Raw genomic sequence first — 16254 nt, 5'->3', positions numbered from 1 at the left:
ATATAACCCATACTATACATTAATCAGAAACATGGCATTGTGCTATACCATTTGTTTAACAGCTGCAGGTTTTAAAGACAGACGGAAAACACGTTACAGGATATCAAACATGATATTTGTATGAAACCAAGTCATTTCCATGTTCTGTGTCTGAACACTTCCTTTTCCCACCATCAGTGAAAACAAGTTTATGACATGACACAGGCTGTACTGACAGTTTATTCCCTTCACATTCTCATCAACACATTTCAGTAATCACTCACAAGTAGTGTCCATGCAACCGAGCATGAGCTCACGTTAGCACAGCTCAAACTCTGCACATGTTTGTGGTTTGTTGAAATGTACCAACTGGCAACCAGTCTGAACACAAATTGACAAAGTCACAACATTTACGGTACACGTTTAGACTCGCACTCACTCAGGAATCACCCTTTCCGTGGAGTTTCTCTTCCAAACACTCAGGAACCTGACTGCTGGGTGGAAAATGAAACAAACTGTATCAAAGATTTCTCCAGGATGTGTCTGTGAGAGCAACGAGTTAACCTCCCTGTGATGGACAGCCACCCTCAGCAAACAGGATAAATACTGTAAAGGTCAAACTGTCCAAGCCTCCGATCACACATACTGTTACAAAAGACATTTATAAAAGGATGAGCGATAGAGAGCAGCCACAGATATTAGAAGACAGTTTGTTCCTACAGATCAGGGCAACTGAGATTCTCCAACTCAAATCAGGGTTCATAAACCAGCTGTACACGTCAACTTTGTGACCGTGACAAGACGACCAAATCTGTTGGTTTGTTTCCATTTTCACGTAAACTAACAGTCACACGTGGCAAGATTCTCTTCCGCTTATCAGGACTGCAGGGATGCTGGAGCGTATCCCAGCTACCACAGGGTGAGAGGCGGGGCACGCCCCGGACAGGCCTGTCTCAGGGCGAGCGACCATTCAAACCTGTGGGCCATTCACAATCACCAGTTACCCTAACCAACTGTGATGTTCTGGGAGTACTGGGAGAGAACCACACAAACAAAACACAGCAAGGCTGGACAGTGGAGTCGAACTCAGGACCTAACCACTGCACCACCGTGCCGCCATAATTATATATAGAAGAGTGTTCTAACAGAAACACATTTCAATGCAACACATATTCACATTGTGGCTTTTATTTACTTCCATGCATGTCAGATGCATCGTACATGGCCCACTAATGCATGGCAAACTGTTCACAGGCATTTTAACAAAGCGCATCATTCTGATATCCTGGAGGTCACTGGGAGTGATCGTGTGCTCCTACACTGTTTGGACAGAGCTGGTCCTGGTTTTTAAGGCCCTAAACCCAGCCACATGTCACCCATGTGATGCAGGGCGGTTTCCAAAGTCAAACAGACCCACGAGTCCCGGCCTAAAGGCCATCCAGATGAAGACAGTATACCATGTGCTTTTAACTTCACGCTATAGATGGACCCTGGATTTGTTTGGAGAGAATCCACAGTTACTGTCAGCAGCCCAGTCTGTCGGCTGCTGTTCTGATCTGCTACATCATACTAAGATAGAAACAACACGGATACAGATAATATAAAACAAGGGGTTTCTTCTATGTACAAGAGTCCTTTTGAGGGTTTTAGTCAACCCTGTCATCTCCTTCAGAAATACACTTCTGCTCTTGTTTCTGTGTGCCGCACAGGTATCCATGTCCATGCATTTGATTTTCCTCTGAGTGTGTGTGTGTGTGTGTGTGTGCGCACGTGTGTGTGTGTTTTCCTGGCCGTCTACTTGTGTTCTTTAGTAGGGGCAAAGTAGAGCTCCATGGGTTTGTTGACCTTCCAGTACTTTTCACTGACCAGTTCCAGGGAGAAGGAACCATTCAGCACCTGTGGACAGAGTTCAACACGTCATTTCCCAAACACACTGAATCACACAGTATTTTGAATGTAGCCATTGAATCTGTTGTTGTTACTGTGAACTGTTTTTGCACATAGAAAAGCTAAACCTGCTGTCTCACCTTTGTGCACATCCCTTTACAACATCGTACGTCTACATCAAATGTGCCAAGTGCCAGTGTTTTACATCATTTCCTCAAGGATTAAAAAAAGGGAATAAGTGGTTAGCGCCCCCTAGTGTGGTGCCTCGTTGACTACAGCCAACATGAATTCTTCCACTTTAAAAATAAAACCACAAAGCTAAACCTTGGTATACTAATAATAATGCTATACTATATAACTTGTTTTATTTTTGTGCCAGCCCCTAACACTGTAAGAAAAACATGGGTTGGAAAAATTAAAACTAATGGCCACCAGATTATCATACTGTGGGTGCAAAAAGTCTTCCGGTCTTACAGAAGTCTGTGGGACAACAGCCTTCAGTCCACGTCTGTGTGGATCACAGTGAAAAAGACAGGATAGCTATATGTTTAGTAAAGCTGAGTGTGTCTGTGTGGGTGCTCACAGTGAACTGGTTTCCAGCTGTAGGTATGTAGATGGTGTACTGTTTCTCTGAAGCTGCCTCCACATTAACAGGACTGGCTTCAGCGTTTCTCCTCAGCTCCTCCAGAGCCAGTCGCACAGCCAGGTATTTAGACAGGTGATCCACTGTGGCGTTACCGGATGTCTTTATGTAGCGAGGGACAAACTCCACACTGTGCAGACACAAAAGCACTCGTGTGAATATGCGCAGGAACTGGATTTTCAGAGCTAACGTAGGGTGTGTATTATATTGAAATGGATGTGTCAGCAGCAATGTCTGACTACCTGTTGTGACCGTCATCCTTCTCCATCAGGGTGGGGTGTGGCCTAAAGACCAGCTCTATTTCACTGGCACCACCATCAATCACCGAGTCCCCGCCCCCGTTCTCTGCAGCGTTATCCATGTCCAAACCGCTGTCGTCGCTTGTCTTGGTGCGCTTGATGCTCGGCCCGGCCTCCTACAGAACCACAGTTAAAGATGAAGAGAGATCACCCATCCTAAAAATCACTGTGGTCCTCACACTCGTGTGTTCGTCTCTTTGCCATTAGTACTCGGATCGACTCGCCACGCTTTTCAGGGTTTCCCATTAGATAACAGCTCCTGGTACCAGTAGGGATGGGTACCGGTATCCGGTGCCATTATGCCGGTGCCTTTTTTTCCCCTGAGCTGTGATACACTTTGGATTCTAGCCAATCATTTTACGTTTCCGAGGATAGTAGGCGGGCCCAGGTACGTACGTTCTTTTGAGCAGAGCTACAGATTAAAAATGCCCAAAGCGAAGCGGTCAAAGTCTGGCTGTACTTCACAACAAAAGATGCAAACTCAGCAGCCTGCAACAAGTGCTTTAAGCTGATACTGTCAAAGGAGGTAACACCTCGAATCTGATGAAACACCTGGCGACGGGTTTTTTTTTAAAGCCGAGAAATGCGCCGTATTTGATAGCTTGCTGCGAGACCTCACACCGAGCGCATCTACTGCGGGTGTGGTGCCTGTTATCGGACCCGGAGTTAGCAATATCCCCCAAAAACCCCAATAGCCTCCGTAATGTCTTTGTGCCTGCGGGAGGTCGACGGGTATAGGGAAGCGCTGTATAAGGTTCCCGTTATTGGTGTTTGGGTGGTTGACCGGGACGGATTTTCTCCTGTCACTTTCTCGTCATCCCTGACGTGCTCTCCGTTGTTTTTTCCCTGCTAATTTTAGCATCACACGGCACAGCTTCTGTATCACGTGGTATAAGGCTCCGCCCTTGTCATTTGTTGAGCAGGAAGAGTGAGCGCTTGTTTTCATGCAGATTACGTCCCGGATCAAACTGCGGTACAATCGGCGTCTTTTTTTTTCTTTTTTTTTTTAAAAATCGTTGTCATTTGGAAATGAGATCGCACCTAAGTATGAATCGAGATCGCGATTTTCTAACGATTAATTGTGCAGCTCTATTATCTGCTGTAAAAAGCCAGGACAGGAAAATCTCTTCACGTTTTTCTGTGTTTGATCCTCAGTTACTTTGACACAAAGACATCTGCTGTGATGCTCTGATGAAGTCTCACAGTGTCAGCTTTGTTTTTATACACAGACATAAATGTAAGGAGATGTAAATGATCAGAATTATAATATTTCCGACTGAGTAAACACTGAATCAATGGGGACTTTGTGATTCGATGATAGAAGTCAGTGATGATACCCGGCCCTAGTCATGCTCTACATGAAAAATAAAGAAAAGGAAGACAAAGACGCCAATGCCTCTGTTCCAGTAGTACCTATTGGTAAATGGACTGATTCTTATAGAGCGCTCTTCTGCTCTCCCGGAGTACTCAAAGCGCTCTACACAACATGCCACATTCACCCAATCACACCCATTCTCACAAGCACTTTCTCTATATGCTTTCTAACTACATTCACACACATTCACACGCCGATTGATGCGTCGGAGAGCAACTTGGGGTTAGTATCTTGCCCAAGGATACATGACATGCAGACTGGAGGAGGCAGGGATCGAACCACCAACCTTCCGATCAGTAGGTGACCTGCTCTACCTCCTGAGTAACAGCCACCCCAAATCAACCTAATCCTAATCAACTACACTCGGCTTAGGTTGTTTTCCATTACAGCTGAGTCAATGTGGGTGAGGTTGTTACAGCAACACGGCCTGAAAGTTCTGCGTGTAGCTTGTACCAGGTAATAACACCTAATGGAAAATCCTAAAATCGAGTCCAGTTGAATCAAACAGGTACACGTGGAAAAGAGGCTTAAGCGGTACACAGAAAGCATCCATGTATACCACATCATACCTGGTTGCTGTGGACGGAAGCGTTGCTACAGTGGGAAGAGTCTCCATTATCCTCAGCTCCACTGCCGTTCTCCACTGTGTGTCTCTTACCACGCTGTAGTCTGACACAGAGGTAACTCGCATTCATTGAAATGGACTGGGTTTAATGTGAGTATTTGGAGCATTTGTACACGTCCTTTACCTGGTCATAGCCTGTATCTTCAGCCCTTCTTCTATGCTGTGGGATAAGGCTTGCTGGTTGTTGTGTTTGCTGATGCGGGCCAAAACTCTTTCCTGGTGGGCTTCGTACTCGTCACGGCTCGGGTAAATCTTACCTGAAAGTAGAAAAATGCCACAAAAGACTTCACGCACCATGTCCACACGTAAATAAACAGGAAATAACTATGTATAATATATACACACACATGTTTTCAGACTGTGTCTTACAGGTCTGAAAGTACACGTATATAACAATTTGTTTTTACATAATGATCCAATTACAATAAATTAATGAAGGCTGTGTTTAAAAAACATTTATTTTGTATTATGTTTCTCTACAGAAAACTTGAGTATGAACCAAATAGTGATTTTGGAGAATTGTTGATTGTAGTGATTTCATACTGTGCTGTAATCATCATCATCTGATTTTTAAAACTGAGAAAACTAAAGAAATGATTTTTGACCTTAGGATGTGCACATGACTCAGTGGGGATTGATGGGTGTACGACACAGCAGGTTAGCTCATATGAATACTCAGGCATCTATGTGGATACCTTTTTTTAAATGGAAAGGCTGTGTTGGGTTTTTCTGTGAGAAATTAGCTCGAAGACTACAAAGAGAACCAGTCTCTCCAGTAAAGATATGAAAAAGATTCATCAGGATCATAAAACTGTTAATGATCCATCCCATATCATTTCTGCAGTACGAGCCGTTACTCTCAGGGAGACGGTACAGAGCAAAGAAAACAAAGCAGCAGAAAGTCTCGTTCCTCCCTACATCTGTTGCACTTTTAAATAAGCACTTGGCACTATTTAAACCTCTAGAGCAACATCGCTGTGTAACTGAACACTTGCTGGCGTCGTGTCACAGGAATCAAAGGTGTATTGATGAATCTATTCACTTATTTATGGATTGATCTTTGTTGCTGCTTTCATTATTCAAATGCTGCCATGTTTCTTCTTCCACAGTAATGTGAAAATGACACAAAATGTTCTTCCTGCAGGCATAAGAAACCATCAACATGTGGATGTAAAGCACAACTTTCCTGACATCACTTACTAATCAGAGCATCAAAATTGGGGTCTGGACGCAGCGATCTCTTGGACACCAGCTTCTTACGACAGGTAGGACACTCTTTATTACTGCGGAGACAGCAAACGGCATCAGTGCCACTTCCACATGAACAACAGGTAATCATGCACAACATCTCAGTTGTTTTCTAACGTCTGTATCGGTGTTATGAAAGCAAAACTCATGACCTGTGAAAGCCTGAACAACAACAGACGAAGTGACAGTATGTGGAAAACAGCATATCAAAAACAAGGAAAATTCATACCACACTGAGGCCGTGCTAGCCCATCAGCATGAGACGATGCTCGGACTGTTACTGTGCATCTGCATGCCTAATGCCTATATCTGTAAGTGTGAGTGGAAGCAGGTGCTGTGACTGTAAGATGGTCACTCTCACACATCAACCTTCAGGTGAGAAGCTTTGGCTTTTTGAACCAGTCTCACTGCTGTATTATTACTATGCTAATATCCTGTGGGGTAGGTGCAATGTGTTTTATTAGCCATGTTTTAGTGCCATTAAAAGAGAGAGTGGATTTGGAAAGAGCAACTCATTGATAAAAAGTTAAAACTAATTTCCTGGGCTAAATTTGGCCGTTAACTCTGGCCTTTGAATAAAGCTCGCTTCAGCCAATACCAATCATGGAAGGCTACACAGGCTTCCCGACAGGCTGCACAGATGCTCCGTGACTTCACTGCCGCTAGTGCTGCACGATTTTGCATAAAATGAGAATCACGATTTTTTGGTTTAGAATTGAGATCATGATTCTCTCACAATTCTCTTTTCCAGTATAAATATTTATTGCACTTATTAACTGCACACCAACTTCGTAACAGTTGAGACTGAACATAAAAACAATAAATAAACATAAAAACAACAAAATGTTGTACTGCTTGAAATTCTGTCTCCACCGTTGCTCGACGCTGCGTGTACAGAGCAGGTAGTGCAACAATAGAAAAATAGTTGGGGGACGGCACTGTGTAGTGTTTGTCTAGGGTGTTGATCGTTTTCCTAAATCCCTCGTTTTGCACAGTGTTGATGGAGCCATATCTTTGGTCAGGTGATAAGTGATAGCCTCCGTAGTTTCTTTGTGCCTGCGCGAGTTCGACGGGTATAGGGAAGCGCTGTATAAGGTTCCCGTTATTGGTGTTTGGGTGGTTGACCGGGACGGATTTTCTCCTGTCACTTTCTCGTCATCCCTGACGTGCTCTCCGTTGTTTTTTCCCTGCTAATTTTAGCATCACACGGCAGCTTCTGTATCACGTGGTATAAGGCTCCACCCTTGTCATTTGTTGAGCAGGAAGAGTGAGCGCTTGTTTTCATGCAGATTACGCCCCGGATCAAAATGCGGTACAATCGGCGTCTTTTTTTTTTTTCTTTCTTTTTTTTAAAATCGTTGTCATTTGGAAATGAGATCGCACACAAGTATGAATCGAGATCGCGATTTTCTAACGATTAATCGTGCAGCCCTAACTGCCGCCCTCTCTGTCCAGCTGTGACGGTCATATTACTCAGGTGTAGGGCTGGGCCATATTATACCGTTCACGGTAATACCGGTATAATGTTAGGCAACGATAGGAAAATGAAATATCGCGATAGAATATGAGTGAAACGCGCATGCGCAGTGCCTTTGTTTTCATACGCACATGGCCGATTGTTGAGTGAAACAGATGAACCAGAATTGGTTTGTAAAAATGGTGCAACTTCAGTGATGTGGAACTGGTTTGGTGTTTGTCCGTCAGATACACGACAAAGCACATTTTTTTGCAGAACATGCAAGCGGCCGTCGTATTTGTCGGACTAAGATGCTCTTAAATCTGGGAGTAATCTGGGTCCTAAACTCTGTATACTTCAGGTCAAACAACACTGCAGCATCACTTAGAGTTAAAAACTGTCTAAATTCTTTCATCTTTAATAAAACGATCAGCATTGCTGCTTTACCAGGTGTAACTATAAAGTTTAACTTCCAGGCATCCATGAAAACAAAAGTTATTACATTTAACGGAGTTAGAAGTTAGCAGGAAGCTAGCGGAAGTTAGCTCGCTAGTTTCGCTAGTTACCTAAGCATGATATAGCATGTTCTGACTGAGAGATTTCTGAAAAAAATCAAACGTACAGCTCTGCTATCACTTCCAACATAAATGAAGACAGGAAACTAAACAGCAGTGACGTTTGTAGGGTTACTGAAGTTGGGCTAGCTGGTATATAATGATGTGCTACGTGATCGCTAGCGACACAGCTATGTTAGCATAACATAAACAGTGAAGCTGGAGGACGAACACTAACACGTGAAGGTTCCTCATGGTTAGAGACAAATGCAATCGCATGGCAGGATGCTGTAAACGGACCAAACTTCAGTCAGGAGAACAACTGAGATAATCCATCCACAATACGAGGTTAGTCATTAATATACTGCAACAACATGGGAATAGAGCAGCTGCAGAGAATTCAACATTAATGAATCAATGGTACAGAAGTGGAGGAAGCAAGAAGAATGAGTTTAATAAAGTTTGATTTATCTGACTGCTTTGTTTCGCTTAATGTGCCTTATAATCCCGTGCACCTTATGGTACGAAAAATACGTACTGCACACTGCAGTTTAATGTTGCAAAGCACCTCTTTTTAACTTCAGTGGATATTATACATGGTTATGCTCAGGATATGTCAGCCCATTTCTACTGGAAATGCCTTTGGGTTAAACTTTCAGCAAGGAATTTGCATTTGCACTGTTACATTTTTATAAAGCTTTAATGTACATAAAAACCAGCTTCTTGTTTAAGTGAAAATAAATGGAAGGTTGTCTTTTTGTGCTAGTAATGTTGTGGAGTTGTATTTTGTCTCGCATCAATTATATCGTCAGTTATATCGTTATCGCAAATTTTCAAATATATATCGTGATAAATATTTTTGGCCATATCGCCCTGCTCTACTCAGGTGTTCCCGTGCACTCACCCAGATCTCAAAGCTGTGATGATGCAATCAGCACAGAAGCGATGCAAACATTCTTTGGTAGTCATCGTGTTCTTCAGCATGTCCAGACAGATAGGACACATAAGTTCACTGTGCAAGGACCTGGGTGACACCGCTATTTCCAGGCCATCTGTGATAGCCTCCTGTGGCAGAAGCAAACACACAGACTGAGGTTAGCACCAAGACGAACCAGGCCTAACAATCACAAACACAGCCGTGCCACAGGCTGACTGATGATGAGGTGGTGTTAGTGATTACCTGTGGAGTCCTCTGTAGCTCGTACAGACTCAGCTCCCAAGTCTTGCTGAGGGGTTGGACCCCATTGGTCTGAACTGTTTGAGTCATCACTGAAACTCTGAAAAACAGAAAGGAAAAATGGAGACTCTTCTGCAAATCAATGATAACGAGTTATTCACTCCAAGTTAATGGTAAGCACAGCACACTTTCTATTGTCACACATAAACATGTAACCTGTAATGTCAATGAGTAAAATAAAAGTTCAGCAATGAACCAAAAATCCAAAAAGGAGAACAACCAGAAAGAAAGACAAAAAACTGGTGGACAGGGAGTCGGGTTGGTGGGGGGTGTGGGGGGTTGGGCGGAAAGGGAATGGGACTGGAAGTCAGCCAATCAGAGAGCAGAAGACCAAAAGGTCTCACTGCCCGCTGACCTCTGTTCACCGTGCTGGATTCACAGCGCACAGGAAGCCACGATTTGTTTCCTTCAAAGCTTGCTTTAGCACATCAGCGCTGCGATTAATGCAGAAGTCAACACGGACGCACAAACCCTTCATTCCTCATGAGCAGCAGCAAAACTTTTTACCATAAACGCACTGACATTAGTGTTAGCGCTGGCATCTGACACAGTCCAGCTTCTCACCCAGTTTGTCCGACTGGATGAAACACAGCACTGTCAGAGACATCACACTGATCCACGGTCTTACTCTGTACTTTTTTTCTATTATAGTTATTTACTTATACCTTTCATAGTAAATTAAGCTGCCAGTAAGTTTATATAGAATTAGAAAACAATGTGTTTACAGTGTCTATTTTATAAAATCCCCATCTAAGCTCAGAACAGAATAGGAATATCCTTTATTGTGCCTCATTGGGAATATTCAGGTGTCGCTGACAGGCAGACATGCAGATTAAAATATTGTTTTAAACTTGTGGGTGCTGACTTCTCTCAGACTTTAATTCAGGACTCTTGGAGGGACTCGTCTCTCTCGCGCTCTCTTTATAGTCTCCATTCATGGAAAGGACTAAGAGGTTTTTATACTTTGCAGACTGAAGCAGCTAAAGTCACTGCACCAGTAAAATGCATTTCTTGGATAGCAGTTGGAAACATCGCCTTCAACAGTATTTCATTGTCATGTTATCATTTTAACAAATGTAACTCTTTAGATGTAATAGGGTTGTTAGGAAGCTTTATGGTCTTGTTTTATTTAGACGTAGGGCTGGGCGATATGGCCTAAAATCCATATCGCGGTATAATTTGAAGCATGTACGGTAACAATATATCTCACGATATATTCTTTTCTTCTGTATACTGTATATTCCGCACTATAAGGAGCACTTAAAATCCTTTAATTTTTTAAAAATCGACAGTGTGCCTTATAATCCGGTGCACCTTATGTATGAATTCTGGTTGTGCTTACTGACCTCGAACCGATTTTATGTGCTACAGAAATCTGTCAAAATGTTTTAGTACGACTTTGGTTGCTACGAAGCCGCACCGCTTGATGGATTGTCGGAGTATTACGGCTGCCGTAGTCAGGAGCCTCGCGGAGTAATCTGGGTCCAAAACTCCGTCCTTTTCAGGTCCCAAAGTCAAACAAACACTGCGGCATCACTGAGAGTTACAAACTGTCTAAATTCTTTCATCTGTAATAAAATTATCAGCGTTGCTGCTTTACCAGGTGTAACAATTAAGTTTAACATCCAGGAAAACACAATTTATTAAATTCAACGGAGTTAGAAGTTAGCAGGAAGTTAGCTCGCTAGCTGAGAAAATTAAAACGTACAGCTCTGCTATCACTTCCAACATAAATGAGGACAGAAAACTAAACAGCAGCGACGTTTGTAGGGTTACTGAAGTTGTCGAAAACCTTAGACAAAAATAGCAGCTTAGAGATTGGTCTAAAATTGCCAAGAACTGACGGGTCCAAACCAGGTTTTTTTAGAAACGGCTGGACAACAGCTTGTTTAAACGAATGAGGAACAGTTCCATTTGAGATACTGCCATTTACAATAGCGAGGATGTTAGGGCCGACTGTCTTCAGCACATCTCTGAGAAATGGCGTAGGTAACACATCCAAGGGGCACGTAGTTGGTTTCACGTAGTTGGCATTATTATATCAGAAAGATGGGATAATGAAACTGGTTTAAATTTGGAGAGAATGAACATGCAGGTGGTTCAGAAGGGTCGTGGGATGGGAGCGGGATATGTGCTCTGATATTATCAATTTTTTCAGTAAAGAACTTTTGAAAATCCTCAGAAGTGTGTGAGGCAGTCAAAGATATCACTATGACTGTCGCCCGGCATAATTTCCACATGATATTGTTTGCAGCCGCTGCAACGCTTTCGACCAAAACAGGTGCAGCTTGATGACAACATCAACATGCGCTATCGCGGTAGAGCGGTATAGCCAAAATCTCAACTGTTGGCCAAATTCATATTGTTTCTACCGTATACCGTTTATACCGCCCACCCACATTTAGACGCTTCAGTGTGATCCTTAAAGGAAACCCATCTATGAAATGATTATGAGTGGGTACCATCATGACACCTCGGACACACAGAAGCCCTTGTATACTTCTCACTGGTATCCACACAGGTACTAATACCCCAGTAATCGGCTTGGCTCAACTCAACTCGGTTTTTAGGCTTTTCCATTGGGTGTTAGAACCTGTTACCAGATACTTTTTTAGTACTTATTTGGCCAAGCTATCTGAAATTGTGTCGTCAACAGACTGCCATCAATGGGCTGGTCAATAGAGTCGCTCGATGAGTCACGACTCCTTCGCGATAATCCAAGCCGAAAGTGGACAACAAGGGAAAAGGACACACAAAAAACAACACTGTGGTGTCTGACGAAAAGTCACACGCCAAACAGCAGGCATTTCACATTTCACGCAAACAAATGACATCACGGGGTCGCTATAACGACTCCACGCAGATTAGGTGGTACTCCACTGAAAAATGGAAAATAATTTCTAATTCTTAACTGAGCTGATGTGTTTGGTGCTCACGACACACAGGGTTGTGTAACCTGGGCATACGGATCACTCCTAATAACAGTTCGTCTATGTACAGATAATACAAGAAACCAGTGTTATTTGTGTTATATGGGGCTGTTCTGTTGTGGGTCTGAGAGGTTTGTCTAGTCAGAATGTTATACTGTATATATGTGTGTCTGTCTTACAGTGTACTCTCGTAATGTAAAGAATAGCTGCTGCAGATAATGGAGACCTTAATAAGTTTCAAGTTAGACTTCTGTGCCTCCCTGCTTGGCCTTATTTCTCTGTCTTGTCTGCTGCGTATCATTTGGGTGTTTGCAGCTTTGCTCCTTATTACCTGTTGGCCTCTGTCTTTGTTTTGGTTTTGCCCGAATAACAACATGGCAAAGACTACCCAAAATGCATTGCGATACCCAGCACTAAAGAGGTGAAAATGGGGGTGGTTCACATAAAACACAACGAGCGGTTTGAAAGGCAAGCTACACAACCTTTCCACATATGAAGAATAAAATATCAATAAACACAGTACAATGGGACGTAAAACGGGGGCTGCGTTGACCAGTACATTACCATGACGTGTTTGTACCGCAATCATTAATCTGTGTCCATAAACAAAACCCTGTGTGCAGCACACATTCAAATTAGACACGGTCTCTACGGCTGTTAGCGTGTAAACGGGTTTTCTCAAACGCACAGGCAGCTGAGTCGACTCTGATATTAATTTTCCACCAAGTTATTAGTGTTAGCTTATCAACTGTTGTTCACGGGCAGACCTCGAGCACAGATTTCAATGAACCCACGGTGCTCGGCTGCTAACCACGGGCTACCGAAGAGGCTAGCTGCTCCTCGCAGCGCTAACGCCAGAAAGGAGCTGAACACAGACCGTGACAAAGACCGCACGATCGTGGCGGACACTCATCTCGTTTCCATTTAAATAGCACACACAATTACACGACGAGTTATTCAATAAAATACTCGGGACGGAGTCACGAATGTAATTTGTGGCTGTGACAGAGGGGAAAACAACAACAGACAAGAGCCGAGCACCGCTGTCCTGAGCTGAGCTGTGCGGCTGTCCAGCCTCCAGAAAACAGCGTGAAACAACCACAAACTGACGCCTGGAGCTTTTTAACCACAACTTCCCACACAGGAGCGAAGCAGGGATCCCAGCTGGGAACATCATTTTTCCATACTTACATTTTCAGTTGTAAGAGACGATCCAGCCAGCGCGTTTAGGCGAAGGCAATATGGCGGACACACAAGAAGCAACGTAACCTGGGAAACCGAGTCCTGTGCTGGAAGCCTGATCAGGTGACATCTGTACACGTCAATGACTGTAGAAGTCACTGCTACACACCCATCACCCAAACTCCCATCAAAATCAATAAAAACACTTTAACGGAAGCCAGCTTCACCTAATTATGGCCCATTGTCTTATTATATGGAAAAATGTGTGTCATGAGCCTCCAGCTCGCACTGGAGCGGTTCGCAGCCGAGTGTGAAGCAGCGGGAATGAGGATCAGCACCTCCAAATCTGAGGCCATGGTTCTCAGCCGGAAAAGGGTGGAGTGCCCACTCCGGGTCGGGGATGAGTTCCTGCCCCAAGTGGAGGAGTTCAAGTATCTCGGGGTCTTGTTCGCGAGTGATGGGAGAAGGGAGCCGGAGATCGACAGACGGATTGGGGCTGCGGCTGCAGTAATGCGGACGCTGCACCGGTCCGTCGTGGTGAAGAGGGAGCTGAGTGTAAAAGCGAAGCTCTCAATTTACCGGTCGATCTACGTCCCTACCCTCACCTATGGCCACGAGCTGTGGGTAGTGACCGAAAGAACGAGATCGCGGATACAAGCGGCAGAAATGAGCTTCCTCCGAAGGGTGGCTGGCCTCTCCCTTAGAGATAGGGTGAGAAGTTCGGCCATCCGGGAGGGGCTCAGAGTAGAGCCGCTGCTGCTCCACATCGAAAGGAGCCAGCTGAGGTGGTTCGGGCATCTGACAAGGATGCCCCCTGGGCGCCTCCTGGGTGAGGTGTTCCAGGCATGTCCCACCGGGAGGAGGCCCCGGGGCAGACCCAGGACACGCTGGAGAGATTATATCTCTCGGCTGGCCTGGGAACGCCTTGGTGTTCCCCCGGATAAGCTGGAGGAGGTGGCTGGGGAGATGGAGGTCTGGGCCTCTTTGCTTAGTCTGCTGCCCCCGCGACCCGGCCCCGGACAAAGCGGATGAAAATGGATGGATGGATGGTGTGTCATGAGTTATAAGTAACAGTCTCATCATATTAATAAATAGTTTCTGATATATGATATAGTTAATCATGATTATGAAAAACCCACCTCATAAATATAAAATCTTGAATAACAAGTGTTTTTCTTTTTTTTTTATTGGACTGGTGGATGGTGCAGTGGTAAATGGATTGGTTCTAATATAGTTATTCTGAACTTTACACCACCAACCTCAGTTACTTTTTCTGTGCCTGAGCGGATTCTGTCGAACATTCACACACATTCACACTCTCATGAATGCGCTGGGAGCAGCTCTAGGTTTGCGTATCTTGCCCACGTACACTTTGGCATGCAAGCTGGGAAACAGAGCTGCTGTGTGAGAAGGAACCTGTGACGCTTGTGTGCAGCCATTATCCAGACACCTTCCAGTGCAAACATAATAATATCGAAGCCCTGGCAGTTTTTTAAAAAAGTCATTATAAAGATGTGTATGTTAATATAACACAAAGTGTTTCTTATTCACAATGTCATCATAATGTCATCATTTTAAAGAATAATTTAGAGATTTCCTTATAACACAGCACAAAGTGCTGATTATGAAAACTTAAACATAAACTCCTTTTCCATATGTAACTGAATCAGAACAGGTGAAGCCAATTGAAAAATGTATGTTTCTTTATTTTGTATAGATTTTTTCTTTTCTTTGCTAAATGAACTTCTGAATATTGTTTACATGATTGAAATAAAATTAACAAACAAACAATAAACAATCATTTTAAGAGGTGTTTCATTATTGTGCCAGTTTCTTTTCTCTTTTCAGTGGCAGACGTGGACTTCCACACTTTTCTGTTTTCCCATCAGAAACAGATTTGAGTCTTGACTTGTTCATTCAACTTCTATGTCTGGTTACCACCAGCACAAAAGCCACAAATAGTTTTCCTTTTTATATTTTGAGCTGTGGGTATGAACCAATCCAATGAGCAGATACATGCATCTCAACATGATGATGAGACGCTATGGAAGAAATGAGGGTATTGTGTTAGGGAAACCCTCGGTCTGTCCGGGGGTGGTATTTTTACACCAAATGATCAGAAATACACACAAAGTCAGACAGAAACACTCTGATAAGGATGCATTTTTCTGTCTGCTTCACAGTCAGCCACACATCAGAGTCTTTAATTATTGTACTGGAACGTCGTTTTTAATCACTGCCACTAGAGGACATCAGTGCTCGAGGTTAGCCTGTCACTGATTTGCAGGGCAGTTTGCCAGTATGGGAACTATGCTCATGTCTATGTTAATAAAATAATTGTTTAAATACCTTTTAAATTACTATGCTTTAGTGTGAAGCAGGTTGAAATGACTGTATAAGTTGTGATATATTGCATAATACGTCTTTTGCTTTCTCACACATAGTGTATGGTGTTAGAGGGATTGGCCACACCCAGCTGGTACGAAGAGAAAGAGACTGATAGGAACTGTGAAAAGACAAGAAAAAGTAAGGAGAGTAATTGAATGGTTTTTAATTATTGTTTCAGATAACTAAAGTAAATATTAGAAAAAATAATATGTAGATATAAAATACACAAACTACACCTTTGAGGAACACTGAGAAAATAAGGCACTAGTTGTGTTGTTTGTACCCATTCTTATGTGTGGTATCAGTGAATGGACTGGTTAACACCGATTTGCATGAGCTATGGGGACTTTCAACATCCACACACTGTGTATTTTATGACCACACACAACCTTAGATGTGGCATGAGTCGTGGATGTCAGGATATCAGGACATGCCTTGAGGCGGATCTATT

At 43.4% G+C, this 16254-nt stretch overlaps 1 protein-coding gene across 1 annotated transcript; it reads right to left on the bottom strand.

The window, feature by feature from the left end:
- Positions 1–201: 201 nt before the first annotated feature.
- rnf2 (ring finger protein 2) lies at positions 202–13488 on the bottom strand. Its single transcript, XM_085438633.1, has 9 exons — positions 13425–13488; positions 9247–9343; positions 8971–9131; positions 6009–6091; positions 4933–5065; positions 4753–4852; positions 2752–2924; positions 2450–2639; positions 202–1875 (listed from the first exon to the last, which is right to left on the bottom strand). Exons 2-9 carry the CDS (start codon positions 9331–9333, stop codon positions 1774–1776), a joined length of 1029 nt encoding a protein of 342 aa, XP_085294759.1. The 5' UTR covers positions 9334–9343; positions 13425–13488; the 3' UTR covers positions 202–1773.
- Between the last annotated feature and the right edge of the window lie 2766 nt (positions 13489–16254).

The sequence above is a fragment of the Copadichromis virginalis genome, linkage group LG18, assembly GCF_057382275.1.
Source record: "Copadichromis virginalis isolate Kocher_CV1m ecotype Utaka linkage group LG18, C_Virginalis_male_GT1.1, whole genome shotgun sequence".
Lineage (NCBI taxonomy): Eukaryota > Metazoa > Chordata > Actinopteri > Cichliformes > Cichlidae > Copadichromis > Copadichromis virginalis.
This window is presented reverse-complemented; position numbering and strand designations above follow the sequence as displayed.